Source organism: Delphinus delphis, chromosome 17, assembly GCF_949987515.2.
Source record: "Delphinus delphis chromosome 17, mDelDel1.2, whole genome shotgun sequence".
NCBI classification, from domain to species: Eukaryota; Metazoa; Chordata; class Mammalia; order Artiodactyla; family Delphinidae; genus Delphinus; species Delphinus delphis.
This window is the reverse complement of record NC_082699.1, coordinates 48161306-48173906: the sequence shown is the minus strand read 5'-3', so window position 1 is coordinate 48173906 and position 12601 is coordinate 48161306. Positions and strand designations below refer to the sequence as shown.

General features: G+C 38.6%; 1 protein-coding gene across 7 annotated transcripts in view; it reads left to right on the top strand.

The window, feature by feature from the left end:
* Positions 1-12601, top strand: part of DPYS (dihydropyrimidinase) — a 155539-nt gene that overhangs the window by 20463 nt on the left and 122475 nt on the right. For all 7 annotated transcript variants that reach the window (XR_009516635.1, XM_059995046.1, XM_059995041.1 and 4 more), the window contains one exon: positions 217-406. Coding sequence is in view for 6 of the 7 variants with exons in the window: in XM_059995046.1 (XP_059851029.1) it covers positions 217-406 (190 nt within the window). In the remaining variant the exon portion in view is untranslated. The remainder of the gene's footprint in view (positions 1-216; positions 407-12601) is intronic.

Below are 12601 nucleotides of genomic sequence, written 5' to 3'. Positions count from 1 at the left end.
TTGTGAAATATGTATATGAAAAATTAACATATGCTTTGAGAGTAGTAGATTATTTTTACCCAAAACACACACTGTCTACGCACACATTCACACACACCTATACCTAATAGACCTAAAATAAAAGCCTGGCAGTGCATTCGTTTCACAACAAAATTGTAGGAGTTGTCGTTAGTAAACCTTTCTCACCGGTGTGTATGTTCCTGCTGCCTTTTTTAGGGAGCAAAGAAGATGTTGGCTTTGGGGATAACGGGTCCTGAGGGCCATGAGCTGGGCCGCCCAGAAGCGGTGGAGGCAGAAGCCACGCTGAGAGCCATCACCATAGCCGGCGCCGTGAACTGCCCTCTGTGCGTCGTGCACGTGATGAGCAAGTCCGCAGCAAGGGTGATAGCAGATGCCAGGAGGGATGGTAATTCCTGAACTGTAGCCTCGCTTACAACTAGTACTGTTAGCTAAAGTGTAAGGTAAAATAACGCCAACCTCTGCTTTTGCTTATCAGAAAGTTGCCCATGAATTCCCACAACTTTTCTTTCTTTTTTATTTTGAATTTTATTTTTTTATACAGAAGGTTCCTATTATGTTTTATACATATTGGTGTATATATGTCAATCCCAATCCCAACGTTTCTTCCTCCCTTTTTATTAGCATCCTTTCTGTGTTCTTGCAGCCTTACACGTCTGTCTGTTTCTGCCCTCTTCAGCCGCAAGCCCCGCCCTTCACACCACTAACTGCCAACTCTCCAGTGAACTTTATAGAAGCTTCCCTGGCTTTTAGGCACCTCCACTAGCCCTTCCAGTACCTGAATCAGGGTCAGGCAGGGCACACAGTAGGTGCTCCACAAATTCCTTTTGAATCGAATTGATTCATCTCACAGCAACTTGATTGTTGGCGCGATTGAAGCAATTATCCAAATAGTGTTTTTATGACAATTATTATAAGATTTTTAAAGCAAAGTTATGTTTACTCCAAATTGCTTAATGGCCTCACTTCGATAGTGTAATTTTATGTGTAAACAGTCATCTTAAAAGAAGGAGAAAATCTCCTATTTTTGATAAGAATTGAACATGGAAATAATTTTATTCATTAGCCTGTACTGGGAAAGGAAGAATGAGAGACAAATAAGGTGTGTTTTAGTCAATAGTTTAGACCCTCCTGGGATGTGGTAGTCGTTTCTATCTCTCACTTTTAGGAACCCGGATAATCAGAAGTAGTTGTGTAAATCATCCTGGCTGTTTGTTTTTTTAACCTGAAACTGGCTGCATTTTTATAACATCGATCTTAAAAACTATGAAAATAGATTTGGCATGTCTATAATTGACACTAAAATAATTTTTTTCAAAATTGCTTCTTGTTGCTTGAGTTTCAATAAGGATTTTGTGCAAGCTAAATGCATTTTTAAATGTAATCTATCAGTATCATGTATTGAGTCACCTCAGTTTCACACAGGAGTTAATAAGGTCTTACTACCAGCCATTTCTGGTTGCTTTTTTTCCCCACATATAGTATAATTTCAGTATAAAAGAGCACACCACTTCAAAAAGAATCTGTACTTCAATTTTAAGTTATAGCTTTAGGTTTTGCCACCAGATGGCGCTGTTGCTAGCTCTGTGAAATTGGTTTTCTCTATTTGCTTTGCAAGTGGTGTACCGTGTCCCATAGCCTGTCAGTCAGGTCCGTAACGTCAGAATATGGTTTAACAAATAGCAAAATCAGCAGAAATGGTCAATCTTAACCCACCAGCAATCTGTGATTTTGCCAGTTCTGTCAGGAAACAGTTTCTCGATTTGAGTATTTATTTTGCATTGGGATAGAATTCCATTAGCAGCGGAGTAAGTCTAGGGAAGGTTTTAGAATGTAAATCGTAGGCAGAAAACTATTAAAATTAAATATGAATATTTTAATTTTATTTTAAATTATTTTTAAATATAATTTTATATTTTGAATATGGAAAACACTTACCTGGCCCAAAAGTCAAAGTGATATATTAAAAGATATATTCTCAAAAAAAAAATAAATAAATAAATAAAAGATATATTCTCAGAGATATCTTGCTTCCTTCCCTAGCTTCTTCATCACATACCCATAAGTAATTATTTTTATTAATTTATTTCTGGCCTACCCTGTAGTGTTTCTCTTTATGAAAAAGGAACGTATGTATATTCTTATTTCTCTTTCTTTCCTACTTGAAAGGTAAAATCCATAGTGTGCTGTATCTTGTTTTTTCCTACTTGAAAATATGTGCTAAAGGTCAGCTCATATTAGGTATAGAGAGCTTCCTCATTCTTGTTTACAGGTGCAGAGGATGCCACTGTATTTGTTCAACTAGTCTCTAATTATGGACATTTGGGTCGTTTCCAGTCTTTAGCTGTTACAAATAAAACCACAGTGATGTCCTTTGCCTATGCTATTTCATATTTGTGGAAGGTGTATTAGTCTCCTATTACTGCTGTAACAAATTACAGCAAACCTAATGGCTTAAAGCAACACAAATTTATTATCTTACAGCTCTGGAGGTCGGAAGTCTGCAGTCGGTCACATTGGGCTGAAACCAAGGTGTTAGCAGAGCTGTGTTCCTTCTGGAGGCTCTAGGGGGTATGCCCTTCCTTGCCTTCTCTAGCTTCTAGAGACCACCTACATTCCTTGCTTCCTGTCTCCCTTCCTCCATTTTCACAGCCAGCAATGGTGGATGGAGAACATTGCATTATCCTGATCTCTCTTCTACTTTAAGGGTCCTTGGATGACATTGAACCCACCTAATTAATTCAGGATAATCTCCCTATCTCAAGATCCTTAATTTACTCACATCGGTGAAGTCCCTTCTGCCAAGTAGGGTTAACATATTCACAGGTTATGGGGACATCTTTGGGGTGCCATTATTCTGTCTCCCACAAAAGCGTAGCCTCAGGGAAGAGTCCTAGAAATGAGAACCTGGAAATGGTTCAAAGGGCAAGTGCATATCTACTTTTTGGACGTTGCTAAATCCCTTTGCAAAGGGGTTGTAAACATGAAATACTTAAAACGTCAGCCCAGATGCTCTAGTTGAGTCAGATTTACCGTAATAACACTTGTGAAAATACTCTAATGTGCAATCGTCAGAGGCAGCAGAGGTCCAGAATAAATTAGCACGAGAGATTGTTCCATCGCTGGCATGTGACCTCTCACAGGTGGTCAAGCAGTGTCAGTCCATTCACATGGTGACTGCATCAGCTAATCCAAGGGCAGGTCCACGGGGAGTACAGAGTGACAAGAGCTGGTGGACACACTGAGCTTTTACAGAAGATTACTCTGTATGCATTTATTTTTTTATTTTTATTTTTTTAAAGTTATTTTTTAAATTTATTATTTATTTATTTATTTAGGCTGCATTGGGTCTTCGCTGCGGTGCGCGGGCTTCTCATTGTGGTGGCTTCTCATTGTGGCACACGGGCTCTAGGCACAGGGGCTTCAGTAGTTGCAGCACGCTGGCTCAGCAGCTGTGGCATGCAGGCCCTAGAGAGTGTGGGCTTCAGTAGTTGTGGCTCGTGGGCTCTAGAGCGCAGGCTCAATAGTTGTGGCACACAGGCTTAGTTGCTCCGTGGCATGTGGGATCTTCCCGGACCAGGGATCGAACCTGTGTCCCCTGCATTGGCAGGTGGATTCTTAACCATTGCACCACCAAGGAAGTCCCATGTACGCATTTATTATCTAATGTAATTTCTGAACATAAAAGAGCAAGATACATCGATTCATTGTTATCTTGTTTAAAGAAGAAAAAATTCAGCCTTATAGATTTGTAATATGAACATCTGTAAATATCTTTGCCAGCCCATTCCATCATCTAGGGCCTTGCCACTCAGAGTGTGGTCCCTGGAACACAGTGCTGACATCCCGTGAGAGCTCGTTAGCAATGCAGGTCCTTGGACCCCATCCCAGATGCACTGAATCAGAATGTCCCCTTATAACTAGAACCCCAGGTGATTCCTATGCGTATTGAATTTGAGACTCACTGCCCAAGGAGGCACAAAAGATACCCAGTTAGTAATTGTCTCTATTGTAGTTGCCTAGCAATTCAATGCTCTTATTACCTTGGATTTTATTGTTGAATTGCCAACTATATACCCTTCAGAGATAGCGACCTGAGGGTTAATGATTATAACAACTGACTTTGTTGAGTGCTTAATATGTGCTTGGCACATATTTTAGTATATCTTTTATCTCATTTCAAGTTGTGTTATATATTTTCTCACCACTGCATTGTAATATACAATATTTTTTTAAATTGTCATAACAATGCTTCAAGCTAAATTTTATCACTGTTTTGTGACTGATGAAATTGAGGCTTGGGAAAGTTTGGTAAATTAAGCCCAAGATCACTTTACTAGTACGTCCTAAACCTGAAATTCAAGTCTATCCAACTCCAAAGCCCACATTTTTTATTACCCTCCACTCTATTCCAGAAGAAATCAGTTTACAGAGTTGGGAAATGCAGATACCAAGTTTATATTTAATTGGTTTTGTTTATTGGCCTTACATTTTTAACAAATTTATTTAAAATATTGCCATCATTTTGTTATTTTTTTTATCATTGTTAAAAGAAGAAAACATTCCAGAAATGGAAATGATCAAGAATGTATTAAGTGAAGAGTAAACATCTTCTCTCTCTCTCAGCTCAGTCCTTGGAACTAGCAATTTTTAACCATGTCTATTTTTTTGGTGGTTTCCTTCAAATTTCTAAACCATAAATTTGTAAGCAATGACATAAATTTTTGACAGTATCACTTGACTCTGAGTGATGAAAAAAGAACAGTCTAGCCTACATAAATCTTACCTCTCACCTCCTGAGTTTTGTTAGTAGTAAATGTTCACTTCAGGTAATATTACTTAAATTTATGTGTTTTGGCTATTTTTGTGTGTGTGGTATCTCTTTATTCTCTACTAGGCTGAAAAGGAGTTGAGAGGCCCAGCATCACCCTCTCTGCCCCCTCCTGACTTCTTTCAGCTGTATTATTATCTTTACATGAAGTTACATGAAGGAGTTACAGCATTTTCAGTTGGCTCTAGGACTAGAATCAGGTCTTCCAAGCTTTGTCTATAGGTTAGGTCTAAAATTTAGAACTTGTAAGATTGTGGAAATATTCTTCTTGGTAGAAACAATTCAGGAGAAGAGAACCTCAGAGGAATTTATATCACTAACTTGAGAGTGAAAGCTAATGTCATTTAACTCTTGGAGAGGCCAGGTGTCAAGGTGAAGTGGGTTTCTCTTCCTACACTCCCATAAGATTAACGGCATGCCTTATTTTAGTTTGCTACATATTTAGACCATTATTGTCTTGTCTTTTTTTTGGCTTGGAATTTTTCCAATTAGCTCTTCTTAATATAGGTTCAGAAAAGAAACATGTACACTTCCTTTACTATATCATGAAGATTTTCCAGCTTCTACCTCATACCTTCTATTGAATGGAATCAGCTTCTGTTGAAATGAATCAGCTCTTCTTGCAGAGATATTTTTTTAAGAGGAGAATCTTTTGGCTTTCTGCTTTATTTTTATACTTTCCAAGCTGTAGAGATGCCATCCTTGGATTTCTTTTCACAGAATCCTAGGTTGGATATACTGTTTCTTGGTTCCCATCTCTCCCCTTTTCTTGAATCACTGTGAAGATTCTCATGTGATTTTTTTAAAAAATATTTAGTTAGTTAGTTATTTTGCTGCATCAGGTCTTAGTTGCTGTGGCACACGGGCTCCAGAGTGCTCGGGCTTAGTTGCCCCGCAGCATGTGGGATCTTAGTTCCCTGTGTCCCCTGCCTTGGAAGGCAGATTCTTAACCACTGGGCCACCAGGGAAGTCCCTCTCATGTGAGTTTTAAAGGAAGAGTGTTAGAAGGTAAATTTTCTGATTCTTTGTCCTCAAGCTTGTTTGCAACTTGAACGGACATAGAATTCTAGGTTCAGAGTTACTTCCTTGTGAATTATAAGGGCACCATTTCATTCCCTTCTGGCGTCTAGTGTTACTGATACGTAGACAAATGCCAGTGAAATTCATGTCCTTTTGTCACTCTTTTCACCATCTGGAAGATTTTTATATTTTCTCTTCATTTTAGACTTCCAGAATTTATATTAAGACTATGTTTAGCAGTAGGATTTTAAAAATTCACCTTCATGTTCAGATGTCTGTTTAATCTGAAGACTGATCTTTGATTCTGAACATTTTTCTTCTATTATTTCCTTCATATTAATTTTCTCTGTTCCTCTCTTGGAACTCCACTAGAAGACCTCTTGAACTAAGCCTCCATGTCCTTTAACTACTTTCACCTTTAAAAAAACCTGATTTTTGCTCTATATTTTAGGAAAGGATTTTGTTTACTTCTTCTTTCCGTCTAATAAACTTTCATTTTGGTAATCATATATTTATTTCCAAGAAAACACTTTTCCTTCAATGGATGAGATCTTTTTGACCTCATTAGAATACTAACAGAGATTTTTTTTTTTTAAATTCTGTTTTCTGGATCATCTTGTTTCTTGCTGAGTCAATTTTTCAGTTTTTTTTTTTAAACATCTTGGCCCTTCTTTTTATGTTGTTTGTTTTTTCTGTAAGTGTCTGGTGATCTTGGGCTGTCTGTATTCATGACTGGACAGTTCAGGTGATTAGAGTAGGGAGCTGGTGTGGATCCCCCTCTGCTGGTGAGTAGGCCCCGCCCCCAAATGAGAGCACCAACAGTGAGACTGTGAACTTTGTGAATGTAGAGGGGGCGTGGTTACTGGTGAGCTTCGGTTGTCAGGTGAGCTTCACTCTGTAGCATCATCACCACCTTAGAAAGCTTTATTCCCCAGGCAGAGGGCGGGATGAGGGCTAACTGCCCCAGCTCATCCCCTTCCCCACAGCAGGAGGAATGTCTGTCATGACCCTTCTGCTCGTTTGAGTTCAAGCTGTAGCTGCCTCTACTTTCCTTAATAAGCATTGCCATCCCATCTGCTTTCTGTCTTCCTACAATCTATCATAACCTCTGGTCAGCCGTGGTTCCTCTTTTATTCTCAGCACCGTTTTGGATTTTGTTCATCTGTTGTACATCTTCACCGGGGTTTGATGTGAACTGGAAAGCCAGAGACGGGAATGCATGTTCAGTCCATCAGCTTTCTTTCAAAGCCTGCGGTTTCCCTACCATGATATTTCCTTTTAGCGTTCAGCACCTGCAATAAAAAGTGAAAAGCAGGTTACAGGGAAAAGAAGAAAGCTTTCACATGCGAGCCATGGAAAGCTGAGTTGCCTTTGACCGTTTGCAAGGAATTTCAATTTCATGCTTATTTCAAGTCTCAGTTAATCTAAGTTGAGTAACTAGGTTAGTTCCCATCTTTACTGTGAGAAGCCACTTTCGCAAAAATGAGGCAAGTGAATCAGAAGGCTGTCCCTAGAGTATTATCCTTTTCTTCCAGAAGCACAATCCCCCCTCCCTTGCTCCATACCCCCAGTATAAAGTTGGACAAACCAGCTGAAATTGTATCTCATATAGAAGTTCCCACCTACCACTTAGACCTCTCTCACTCACTGTACTCTAGTCTTTGTGCAAATAGTATATGTGTCCATATATGTCATTTGTTTCAGTGACAGAGGTACTTTTTACTTTGGTTTGAATAGCTTTGGGTATTGATGTTCCTTTTCTGCCGTGTATTGACATATGGAATTAATAGTGTTTAAAAAGACATATTGTTCACCTCTCCTTCCCACCTCCCAGTAGAACTTGCATGCACGTGGATTCATTATTTTTCTGGTGCTTTGCTTAGAATGGTGGCAGTTTCTCCCAGCAGCTTACTTGCTGCTCTCTTTGGTGTATATCTGTTATAATAAATTTGTTTACCAATTAATGACTGAAATTTTCCATACTGTTTTTTAGTTCCCTGTTTAACTTGTTTTAATTTACCTTAATAAAACTCATTCTGTTTTACATCCATATTCGTGTCTTCAGGGTATAAATATGACTGTCACTTGAACTTATTAATAAAATGTTTTCTTTATGCTTTTCATAAAAAACCAAGTTATTGGACACCTAATATGTGCTTGGCACTGTGCTTTTGGCATTGAATTTGCAAAAATGATTAAGATAACTTTGGTTCTCAGGTAGCTTCCAGTGAACTGGGCTACATGATGGTTGGGGGTTTTCTGTTTGCTTTGCTTTGCTTTGGTTTTGGTTTTCCATGTTGTAGAAAGCTTTATTTTCCAGGCTTATTGCTGTAAAATATAAACTTCTCTCACAGGCAGGTTTAGATGTCCTATTTTCCATTTTATTTAAACTCTGCCCCCCGCCCCCCCAGCGTATTTCTCTTGTATTTGGGGACTAACAGGGAGAAAGGGCCACACAGAGGCCACTCTCTGCCCATGTGGTCACACTGCCCCCTGCTTGTTGGTGCTGAATAGAGAAAACCAAATCTCACACACGTACGATGAGCTGATGCTTGGTAACCAGTACTTTTCCTAAGAAAGGGTTGATGTGTGCCCGAGTTAAGGTGGATTTGAATCTCAGGCTTCCTTTTTCTTTCTTGTGCATGAACATCTGAACATCCCTTGTCCTTTAAATTTAGAACAAGATGATTTACCTTATGTCCAACTGCAAAGCAGTTCAAGACTGCCCATTTTAAAAGATTAAAAAAAAAAAGAAGAAGAATTGTGTAACCATAAGGAAACTAACGTTTGTAGAATGTATTTGTTTGCTGCTCTAACAAAGTACCACAGACTGGGTGGCTTAAAACAACGGAAATTAATTTTCTCACAGTCCTGGAGGATAGAAGTTCAAGACCTAAGTGTTGGCAACATTGGTTTACCTGTGGGCACTGAAGGAAGGATGCGTGCGCTCCAGACCTCTCTCCTTGGCTTGGAAGGGCTGTCTCCTCCTTGTGTCTTCACATTGTCTTCCCTCTGTGTGTGTGTGTGTGTGTGTGTGTGTGTGTGTGTGTGTCCAGATTTCCTCTCCTTATAAGGACCCCAGTTGTATTGAATGAGGGCTCACTTCTAATGACCTTATTTTAACCTAATTACCTCTTTTAAGGACCCCAGTCGTATTGAATGAGGGCTCACTTCTAATGATCTCATTTTAACCTAATTACCTCTTTAAAGCGCCCTATCTCCAAATACAATCACATTCTGAGATCCTGGGGGTTAGGACTTTAACATGTGAATTTTGACAAGGGACACAATTCAGCTCATAACATGAAGTGACTCCAGGATCCCAGAAAGATGCTAGATATTTTCGTATATGTTAAGTTGTTTGATCCTCACAAAATTGCCACACTAGAGGGACGTTACGATCCCATTTCATAGATGAGAAAAACTGAGACCAAGAGCAATGACTCATCATGCACAAGGTCACCAACTAGAAGCAAAATCAGGATTTGAACCTGAATCTGTGTGATCTACTTTATTATGCTGCTTCTACATATTTTCCGTCTCAATTATTTTCTTTCGTTGTAAGTGTAATATTTTGAACCCAGACGAAGCCGAAGGTTCTACTTTATCCTTCTAGCCGGGAGAAATTATTTTTATAAAAGCGTTTGGCCTTCTGTTCGGCAGCCGGTGCTTCCACTCCGGGCCACCTATGCCAGCTTCTCTGCATCTTTCAACCTTTTCTAAAAGATCCCATGACTTGATTAAATGCTGCTCCCAAATTCAGACAAGATGTTAACATCTGCTCTATCACTTTCATCTAATAAACAATGGGCTGTCTGGTCAGGGATGGGGGGTAGTTTTGGTTGGTTGGACATGTTTCACTATTTGGAAATCGTAACAATCTCTCAGAGAGCAGAACTCCTTTAACTGGGAGATTGCATCATAAGTGAAGGTTTTTTTTTTGGTTTTGAGCTAAATGATGGAGAAAGAAGGAGAGAACACGTATGGGGAGACAGGATACAACATAATGTGAAACTGGCTGAGACAGTGGGAGGATATTAATGATGGATATGTACTATCTGCCAGGAGTTGCTGAAATCGTCTGGTCTCGAATGTAATCAGGAGAGTATCAGGCTAGGACAGATATAGGACTTTTCATTACTAACCTGTTAAATGTAGTAAATCAAACCAGTAAGTGAAATTGGAAAATTGCTTAACCACATCCACAGATCTTATGGTTGACTTTTAAAAATAACATGCTCTTTACCAAGAAATGAAAAATGATACTTTTCCTACTAACATACTGCATATGTATGGTATGTTATCAGTATACTAGGATTCTAATTCTAATGTACCACTCACTACCCCTGTGTCATAGACAAATTAGTCTTATTGAGTGTCAGTTTCTTTGTCTGTCAAACCAGTGTTTGGGTTGCCATGAAGGTCAAGTAAGATATATGACCTTCAAGCTGTATTTGTAAACTCTAGAGTGCTATACATACATTAGATATGTTTATTACTACTTTATTTCTGGCCCAAATCTAACAGAACCCACTGTTATGCTGAATTAATCTAGTTTGATTCTTCAATTTATGTATTATCCAGGCCCCTTGTTTTCTTTTTACAGTTTGCATGCTGTTTAGTCCTTTGAAAAATGTCTTAGAACCATTGTGAAATACAGGGAAGAATAGTTAGGAATTTTTACTTTTTTATTTTTTCATTTTTTTAAGTACTTACAGATAAATTAATGGGAAGACAGTTGAAAATAACCCTTTTAACGAAGAGCTTGTTGTATATACCAAAAAAGTGGCACGTCATATTGTAAAGGTGCTAAACCCTTCCAAGGAAATTACCTGTCATCTGGTTTCAGAACAGTCCTGGCAGACTCCTGGTCGATGCTGACACTTTTAATTTTTCCTGAGAGCTATTAAAATTGTAGAAATTTTGGAACTGTATTCCCATACCACCTTGATGGGCCAAATGATTGAACAGAACATGTGATAAGACTCTTTCCTCTGTAATGAAGTACCAGGAAAAATCCTGAGTTGGCAACTTGTAAAGTGATTGCAGATCAAGAATCTGAGTTTTTCATTGTCCAAGCATCCGTAAGAAGTTCTCTTGGAATAGGAAGGTCTCTTTGTACCTGCAGATGAAATACCATGCCCGTCCTGTTATCTCTCCAGTAAATAGTGCATTACCTCTTAGTTCATGTTAAAAGTGATTGCTTCTTGTTCGGTACACCAGAAGGAGATACTAACGGCATTTCCTCTTTTCTGGGAATAGGACAGTAAGAAACGGGGTGGGATTCATCTAGTGTGTGTATATCATGAAAGTGAAGGATATTAGCCGTGGCTAACTTCTTGGAGGATAACTTTTATCAACAATAGTTTGATGCTAGGTTACATAAGAGGCAAAGTTGGTTAGGCTTCAAGCAGCCTTGCTTTCAGGGTTTTTCAAATCCCTCGGCTCACTGGAGGAAGATGGCTCATTTGGGGGAGAAATGATCTGTGAGGTAATAGGGTGCTACGTTCCAGTTCGATATGACTCAGGCAGCTGGTGGCCATCCACTGTCAGGACTCCGAGGAAATCAGTGCATTTCAGTTGTATATCAGGATTTTAACTCAAGTCTCTGGCGTCTGGTTAACCAGAGTGAAGTAATTGGGATGCCAGCTTCTCCTTTCTGTGCACTCTCTTTCATGACTGCTTGGATATGAGCAGGTGGATGCCAAAGAATCTATTATGCTGACAAATGCTAATCAGAGATAGGCTCCTGATTTTAAATTCAAATTCACTACACGCTATTAACTTTTCTAACACTGTGTGCTTTTGATGGCCTCATTTGCATGATTTTATAAATATGCAGTTCTGGCTACAGTTTTATTATCTGAGTGTTATTTTATTTAACATAAGTTTTTAGAGGAGGTTTATACCTTAAGGGTGTGCAAAGATGATCGGTCTACTTGCAACAGAGATATAGTGTGGTTGGACTCTGTATGACCATAAGATCATTGTCATCAGGATAGTATAGTGTAGAGGTTAGGACCACTCAAGTCAAAATGCCTGGATTCAGACCCTACCTTCTCCACCCCGTCTATGCTGAGTGCGTGTAATTTAACTGTACAAAAGTTACTTAATCCTATAAGCCTTAACCTCATCTTTTATAAAAGTTTTATCTTTATTTATTTATTTTATTGAAACATAGTTGATTTATAATGCTGTGTTAGTTTCAGGTGTACCGCAAAGTGATTCAGTTATACACATATATACATATATATATATATATATATATATATATATATATATATATATTCTTTTTCAGATTCTTTTCCCTTACAGATTATTACAAAATATTAAATATAGTTCCCTGTGCTATACAGTAGGTCCTCGTTGTTTATCTATTTTACATATAGTAGTGTGTATTTGTTAATCCCAGACTCCTAATTTATCCCTCCCTCCCTTCCCCTTTGGTAACCATAAGTTTGTTTTCTATGTCTGTGGGTCTATTTCTGTTTTGTAAATAAGTTCATTTGTATCATTATTTTTTAGATTCCACATATAAGTGATATCATGTGATATTTCTCTTTCTCTGTCTGGCTTACTTCACTTAGTATATGATAATCTCTAGGTCCATCCATGTTGCTGCAGATGGCATTATTCCATTCTTTTTTATGGCTGAGTAATATTCCATTGTATATATGTACCACATCCTCTTTATCCATTCACCTGTTGATGGATATTTAGGTTGCTTCCATG